Source organism: Rutidosis leptorrhynchoides, unplaced genomic scaffold, assembly GCF_046630445.1.
Source record: "Rutidosis leptorrhynchoides isolate AG116_Rl617_1_P2 unplaced genomic scaffold, CSIRO_AGI_Rlap_v1 contig322, whole genome shotgun sequence".
In the NCBI taxonomy this organism is placed as follows: Eukaryota; Viridiplantae; Streptophyta; class Magnoliopsida; order Asterales; family Asteraceae; genus Rutidosis; species Rutidosis leptorrhynchoides.
In genome coordinates this window covers 68463-77197 of record NW_027266563.1, presented here as the reverse complement: position 1 = coordinate 77197, position 8735 = coordinate 68463, and the positions used below count along the sequence as shown (strand labels likewise).

Sequence of the window (8735 nt, the reverse complement as noted above, 5' to 3'; positions counted from 1 at the left end):
ATTACAAATGTTTTTCGAAATCCACGTGTAAAGCCTTGAGTCGCACTTGCATCACGGCGCGAAATAAAATACTTTATCAAAACCCTTAGTAAAATTTAAATCGATACGTTGGCAAAATTCCAATCTCAATCCCAACTCCAATGGGTTGGAAATGTTTTCTATAAAAAGTTCAGAATTCTTTGAAATAGAAAACATTTCTTAAAACATTTGGGCACGGTGTCACAGTACTCATAAATTTTGATGAAATTCAAGAGATTTTCTAAAATAGTTCGCAATCAAAATCTGCTTTTCGATTGAAGTTCAAAACTTGGGATGTACAGGTGGTAATTTTATCCAAAAACCATAAGCATTTCTTGAAGTATTGAAAATCATAGTTCAGCAAGTCGATAATATTGGTCCTGTCGTAAAGATTTTTGAAACTAAAAACTTTGAAATACCAAAATCCTAAGCCTTTCTTGAAATACCGAAATCAACGCATCGGCGAGTCATCAAACTCAGTCCCGACCTTAAGATTTTCAAAGTAATTTACATGCAAAATCTTAGAACTTTGAAAACATCCAAACTCAAGTGTTTCCAATCTAATTGCACTACATCAGACAACAATGGCGATGCATTATATAGGTTAGTAGACTTTCACTTGCTGGCATGTTAAACGCTAGGAAACGTGTTTAGCTAAGTCCGCCTTCATGCTATTCCACCAAAACTGTTGGTGTAATCTCTATACCTTTGTCACCACCAATTCAAACCTAGAACCATCAAAATCAACACCACCAATAACTCATTTGGTTCAGTCCAACAAAGACATTCACTATGCATTCACTGCAACATAAATTCAAGCCTAAAATATAATACCATTCATTTGGTTCAAATATCGATAGTCCACCAAGACTCATTCAATTCAAAAATCGACAATCCACCAAGATAAGAACTTGTCTAGTTTCCACCGAATATATCTCAGATCTCATCCTAAATGATCATCACTTAGACTAATCACTCACCAAATCCACAATTTGAACTTCCACCATTCCACCTTGGAAAGACTATAACCACAATTGATCATCCACTAATTCCACCAAATCCTTTCAAACTGAGATCACCACCTAAAATTAAAAGTCGACCACCATCGATTAAACCTATTATTCCGACATATAAACCTCAACTAATTCCATGTCTCATATGACCACTCAAACTCATGGCTTCCAAGATCAATCTATACATACTAAATGTCTCCATGTAATGCATCAAGACTTCCAATAAGATCCTCTAATAAGAAGTCACTACTTAGCTCAAATGATCATAACTTAATCCTCAAATTCATAACTCACTCTCTATAATTCACTTCTTAAACCTCGCTTGCAGCACTACGCTTAGATGCTACGCACGTCTTCAGGTCCTCATCAGGATATCATCAAATGAAGACAATCACAATTTATCCAAATAAGGCTTAATTATCTTATTCATTAAACCCTTGAATGTAGCTAAGGCATTCGTCAATCCAAATAGCATAACTAGGAACTCATAGTGTCCATAGCGAGCCCTAGATGCGGTCTTAGGAATGTCTTCTTTCTTTATCCTTAACTGGTATCCTGATCTCAAGTCAATTAAAGACCAAACTTCCTTGCAGTTGGTCGAATACGTCATCAATTCTAGATGAGGGATACTTATTCTTAACTGTCACCTGATTCAATTGTCTATAATAAATGCATCGACTTGTCCTTCTTTCTTACGAACAAGAGTTCTACAAGCTTAATCATGCTTCCGCTGCGCCACTCTAATAGACTTATCCCATTCTTAGCCTCACGGTTTTATCCTTAGCGCATGAGTAAGTACTATCTCAGGAGATCATTCATCCTAGTCCATTGCTTACGAGCTAGTTCATTCCTATGATGACATCAAAGTAATACATAACTATCACTATCAAGTCCATTTCCAGATCTCATTCCACTAGGGTTATGTCACACATCTCACATACTAACGTAGATAACAACATATCTTTCAGCGATGCAGAAATACGAAGAGGCATATCTAGAGATTTGTTCCTACTCCTCACAATCATCTATATTTTTCGGACACAAATGAATGCGTGTCACTCACATCAAATAACGCATATACCTTCTTATCCCTCTATCGAAATCATACCTGAGATAACACTTTAGGAAGCTCCTGCTTCCTCTTGAGTGACTGCATACACCCTTCCTTATGGTGGTGGCCTCTGTGGGTTCCTTAGTAAATTTGGTCCACCAGTACTTTGTTGTACTTGTCGCACCGAGCTGACATTCGGCTGCGACCTTCCTTGTGGACAATCTTTCTTAAAGTGACCTCTCTGCCCACAGCCAAAACATTTCAATCGATCATTACAGGGTCCTGGTCCATGTTGTCCACCACATCTCTGACAAATATTACCCTGGTAGGGTACTCTTCCTAGAATCGGGCCACTTCTGACCTTTCTAGAATTCCCAAAATTACTCCTCTTCTTAGATCCCCAGGGCCGACTTTGACCAGGATAAGGTCTCTTACCCTTTTGAATACCACTAAAGGCTATCTGTCTCTTAGATTCCGATTGCTCTCTCACTAACTCTTGCTCCACCAACCGTGCCCTTTCATATATTTCATTATAATCTCTTATATTCAGAGGCACACGTTGTTTCCTGATATCAGTCCTTAGCCCTTTTAGAAATCTCTTTGCCTTTTCCTCTCGATCCTCACCTAATCTAGGAGCATACCTAGACAATTCAGAAAATTTTGCCTCATACTGGTCTACTGTCAGCTCCTTCTGTTCCAACTGAACAAATTCAGTGATCTTCCTATCCTTGGCACAATCAGAAAAATGCTTCCTATTGAAAGCTCTAACAAACTCATCCCAATTCAAATCAGTACCTGGTGGAAAGATTGTATCCTTCGAAGCTCTCCACCAAAACTTTGCATTTCCCTCCAACTGGTACTCTGCTAAAACTATTTTCTCAGCATCACTACAGTCCAACAACCGGAAAATCCGTTCCATTCCATCAATCCAATGTTCCGCCTCCTCAGGACTTCCCATTCCACTAAACTTAAGTGGTTTCAACTTCAGAAATTGTTCCACCAGTCCCTGAGGGCGACGTTCCACTCCAGGTTGTTGCTGCGCTTGCCTTTCCATCAGATTTCCAATATTAGCCAATGCCTGCAGGATGTCTTCCATTCGGGGTTCAACCCTCGATGGATGAGCACTTCCAGCTCATACCATGACTTTCCTGCAATTTCCAAGCATTTGCCTCAAGAATAATTTGCAACTCGATGTCACTAGTCAGATCACTAATTAAGGTTATTTACTAAAGTCACATAAGTAACATAGAATGTTACTGACACACAAAAGCAACATCACACTAGTTACCAGGGATATACGAGTGAATACCCATCACCCGTTGTTCAAAGTTAGTCAACTACTCTTAGTTAGTATCCTATGGTGTGCATCTTTCTATCCTCATTTCCATTTGAGGCTCCTTATCACTCCAAATAGACCATCGCTCTGATACCAATACAGGGATGTGGCACCCCTCGACGGCCCCCGATTCGATTAGGGTCACCACAGATCGCTTACCATTCACTTTTCCTAATAACATGTCACTCTAATACCATTTCAATTGCAGCGGGTCCATACAACCTGGGGGTTTACATATTTTAAATCGGTCCCTTGCGCAATTCATATAACGGAAGCATAACCAACAACTCCATTCCCTACATTCAGAAAACGATGCACACTAACTAAACATTTTATATAAGTCAAAGCCGTACACTTTTATTTACATAACTTGATGGACATCATTAGTCGATACATCAAAATGCCATAGTCTTTCTATACTTGGCTATATTTCAAAAGATGACCGACGTCTCTTCTAACAGTCGTATACTTTAGAGTCCATCGATTAGTGTCGGCGTCCAAAAGTTCCCTCCTTTGCTATCCTCCTTCTTACGGTCATATCCAACCGCTCAATCCATTTACTAATCTAAAATGTTGGTCCCCAAAATGGGTGAGTACAACCACTCAGCAGGTAAAGGAATCCAATAACCACTCATTGCATCATACAAGTCATACATGCATTGCAGGCATTACTTACCTTGAAGCCATGCATATACTATCATGCATCATCACCACAGTCATAGCACATACATGTGTATCATCATGTCATACTCATATCATCGTCATCATGACATTTTTATATTACACATGTCATCATCATCATATACATTACACCATCATACCATACACATGTCATCATCATCATGGCATCATCATATCACACATGTCATCATCATCATGACATCATCATATCGCACATGTCATCATCATCATGACATCATCATCATCATATCATGCATATCACCATGCCATATCATATATCATCATTGTATCATGCATATCATCATGCCATATCATCATCATCATATCATGCATATCATCATGCATATTTCAATTTCAATTTCTCAATCTCATCTTTTCATATTGGACCGCCACATTTCTCTTTCCCGGGACCAATGTTTGCATCCCACATTCATCACTCACGCCCAATCCTGGCATCGCGAGAACCATCCGAACATGTATCCAAGATACAACCGGGCATCCGGCCCCCCTCATTCTGGGCATCTCGCATCCCAACTAGCATCACGAGGAACCTCCGGGCATGTATCCAAGATACAACCGGACATCCGGCATTTACACTCCTTGGCCGGGCATCTCGCACCCAAATCCTGGCATCGCGAGGCATTCCCTTCGGGCAAAGACCTCCGACAGGGCTTCCGGAATTATGTACCGACATACCACCAGGCCTCCCCTGGAATTACGTACCGTATACCACCGGGCATCCCGACACTCCCTGGGCATTATCATCCGCCACAACAATCTCCTCATTTAACATTATTCATGTTCACCAATTTCGGTCTCAATTTAGCATGGCATATGATGCAATGGCAACCAACAATCATGTTCAACATTGAATTCACAAATGCATCTCAATGCATACATCAAGACCTCATTACACATACTACATGGTGCAATTATTTATAAAATAAAATTCATGGAATTTATGCCAATTAAAATAATCCATTTATCATGCCCTTTTTCATTTATTTAAATTCCAGCTTTTGTTATTTTAAAAAAAAAATATTAAATTTAATATCTATAAATTCCCAAAGATTATAAAAATTAAGGCAAGTGACAAACAAGCCAATAGAATAATAATTACATGCAAAATACATGGCCAAATAGAATTTCACACAATTTCGCAATTTCCACAAAATGGCATGTCATTTTCGGATGAAACCAGAATGCACAGTTTTTGAAGAAATTCGATTAAAATATCCATACGACCTCCAAAATTTACGAAATTTTACCGAGTCATATTCAAGACATTTTCGTACATCTTTCATGGAGACTTCCAAGCCAGATTCTTTTTAGATTATTTTCTACAGTCTCACGAAGCTTCTGGATCCAACACCGAATCGTCCAGAACATGCTTCTCCGAAATACTGAGTTTTTACCTACCTATTCTTTTTCGTTTCCTCTGAAATTTTATTATGGTCTTCATCAAGATGTCCTCTACAAGTTTCATGAAGAGATCTAAGTCAGCTAACCAGATTATAGTCGTCTTTTAAGTCCATGAAGTCTCGGGTGTCCTGTAATACATCTCCAGAATTTCCGTCTTCAAGATCTAGTCGATTTACTAGGCTATACTTGTTCATTTCACTTCAAATTTGAGTATATTGTATTTTAAGATGTCCCCTACAACTTTCATGAAGAGATCGAAGAAAGATTATTAGCACAAATCAACATGCAACCACAAATCCATCAAGATGTCAGTGAAATCGTTCCAGATCTGAGGTCTCCGTAAGACGAGAGTTTAACCTCTTAAATCTCTATCATTTTCCACAAAATTTTAGCATGTTGTAGTTTAAGATGTAAGCTACAACTTTAATGAATATATCGAAGCCAAAATCTAACTCCAAACATACATGCAAGCTCACACAACATTCTGACTCAAACCGTTCGAGCGAAAACAGTCACACCACTTCAAGAACAAGTCATCCATACTTCGGTTTACCTCACCTAATCACCCAAAATCGACACTATATCCACCATACATACAAAAAACGCACATGAAAGAGCAGCTAGAGGACTCCAACTTGCCTCTAGACCACACGAACAGCGGCACACGGCAGCGATCACGGCGGCATGCGGCGGCGACGGGCGAGCTCCTTCTCTCGGCTCCCCATCTCTCTCGCCACTCCCTCTCTCTCACAACCTCCTCTCTCTCCCTTTGGCCGAATCCTCCACCAGCCACTCTCTCTCTCTCCCTCTCTCTCTCTCTCTCTCTCTCTTTCTCTCTCTCTCTTCCTTTTTGGTGGCTTTTATATTGCATGTATCCCCTCTTTGCATGGGGAACAAGTGTAATTGTGGAGGAAGACAAGTGTCCACCATGCTTCACCTCCTTCATGCCACTTGTCCGGTTACATGCAAGGCTGATGGGCCTTCTTCTTGGGCCAATCTTGGGCCAGCAAATGGGCTGGTCGACAGCCCCTCCTTGGCTCCAATGGGCCGACCATTTGGCCCTCCAAAATCCATACTCTTGGGCCTAAGGCCCAACCTAATTAAACCCACAATTTCCCTTTCAATTATTCATCTTTAATTCTTTCTTTTAAGAATTTAATTACTAAATTCCACATGGCCAAAATATTGAAATCATAATTCCATAAATTCCAATTTATAAAACACATGGCCAATGATAGGATTTTCTTTCCTATCGAATAATTATCCATTAAAAGCTTGGCCATAAATCTTATTGCAAATTATGGATTAAATGGTCATAACTTGATGGTACTTCCATAACCTATTCATAGACCTAAATGTGACTAGAGGTTGCCATGAATTTTGGGATGCCACAATTCTCCCCTCCTTAGAGAATTTCATCCTCGAAATTAGACATTTCCTATGTCTCTTGAAATAAGTGAGAGTACCTTTCTCTCATCTCATTTACACTCTCCCATGTGGCTTCTTCCACATCATGATATCGCCATAATATGTTAACCAAAGGAATTCTCTTGGTCCTGGGAATTTGTTCCTTTCGATCCAGCACTTGCACAGGCTCTTCAATGTACCTCACTTTCTCAGCTATTTTGATGGCTTCATGATCGAGTATGCAACTAGGGTCGGGTTGATACTTCTTCTAAAGTTAAGGATGCAAGCTCTTGACATATCTTAATTTATCTCAACATCATAAACAATTTTTAAAACAATAACCACATCTGAAATTTCTTTTGAACGCTTGAAAATCTTCCTTCATGAAATCAAAGAATACAAACTGAGGTTTTCAAAAGCATTCAACAACAATAGCAAGCTTTGAAATCATATGTCATTTCCATGTCAAAACATTTTCAAATCATCAATGTGGAAAATCCTTTGAGTTCTTAAAAATTCCACTTCATGATATCAAATAATGCAAAACAGGGATTTCAAAGACATAGCGGTATAACAATAATAGTCTTTGAAAATAGGTAAATCTCATATCGTTGAAACCAATTCACAAATTCAAAGCATGACACCAATTCCATAAAATCCATGATCACGTTTAAATTACAAATGTTTTTCGAAATCCACGTGTAAAGCCTTGAGTCGCACTTGCATCACGGCGCGAAATAAAATACTTTATCAAAACCCTTAGTAAAATTTAAATCGATACGTTGGCAAAATTCCAATCTCAATCCCAACTCCAATGGGTTGGAAATGTTTTCTATAAAAAGTTCAGAATTCTTTGAAATAGAAAACATTTCTTAAAACATTTGGGCACGGTGTCACAGTACTCATAAATTTTGATGAAATTCAAGAGATTTTCTAAAATAGTTCGCAATCAAAATCTGCTTTTCGATTGAAGTTCAAAACTTGGGATGTACAGGTGGTAATTTTATCCAAAAACCATAAGCATTTCTTGAAGTATTGAAAATCATAGTTCAGCAAGTCGATAATATTGGTCCTGTCGTAAAGATTTTTGAAACTAAAAACTTTGAAATACCAAAATCCTAAGCCTTTCTTGAAATACCGAAATCAACGCATCGGCGAGTCATCAAACTCAGTCCCGACCTTAAGATTTTCAAAGTAATTTACATGCAAAATCTTAGAACTTTGAAAACATCCAAACTCAAGTGTTTCCAATCTAATTGCACTACATCAGACAACAATGGCGATGCATTATATAGGTTAGTAGACTTTCACTTGCTGGCATGTTAAACGCTAGGAAACGTGTTTAGCTAAGTCCGCCTTCATGCTATTCCACCAAAACTGTTGGTGTAATCTCTATACCTTTGTCACCACCAATTCAAACCTAGAACCATCAAAATCAACACCACCAATAACTCATTTGGTTCAGTCCAACAAAGACATTCACTATGCATTCACTGCAACATAAATTCAAGCCTAAAATATAATACCATTCATTTGGTTCAAATATCGATAGTCCACCAAGACTCATTCAATTCAAAAATCGACAATCCACCAAGATAAGAACTTGTCTAGTTTCCACCGAATATATCTCAGATCTCATCCTAAATGATCATCACTTAGACTAATCACTCACCAAATCCACAATTTGAACTTCCACCATTCCACCTTGGAAAGACTATAACCACAATTGATCATCCACTAATTCCACCAAATCCTTTCAAACTGAGATCACCACCTAAAATTAAAAGTCGACCACCATCGATTAAAC

At 38.7% G+C, this 8735-nt stretch overlaps 1 protein-coding gene across 1 annotated transcript; it reads right to left on the bottom strand.

The window, feature by feature from the left end:
• Nucleotides 1–2197: 2197 nt before the first annotated feature.
• On the bottom strand, nt 2198–3178 carry LOC139882887 (uncharacterized). The gene has a single exon (XM_071867141.1). The coding sequence runs from the start codon at nt 3176–3178 to the stop codon at nt 2198–2200; it is 981 nt and encodes a 326-aa protein (XP_071723242.1).
• Nucleotides 3179–8735: the final 5557 nt, after the last annotated feature.

What these genes read in the sequence shown, in the direction of transcription:
- LOC139882887 (XM_071867141.1), bottom strand. Translation starts at nt 3,178, where the DNA reads ATGGAAGACATCCTGCAGGCATTGGCTAATATTGGAAATCTGATGGAA.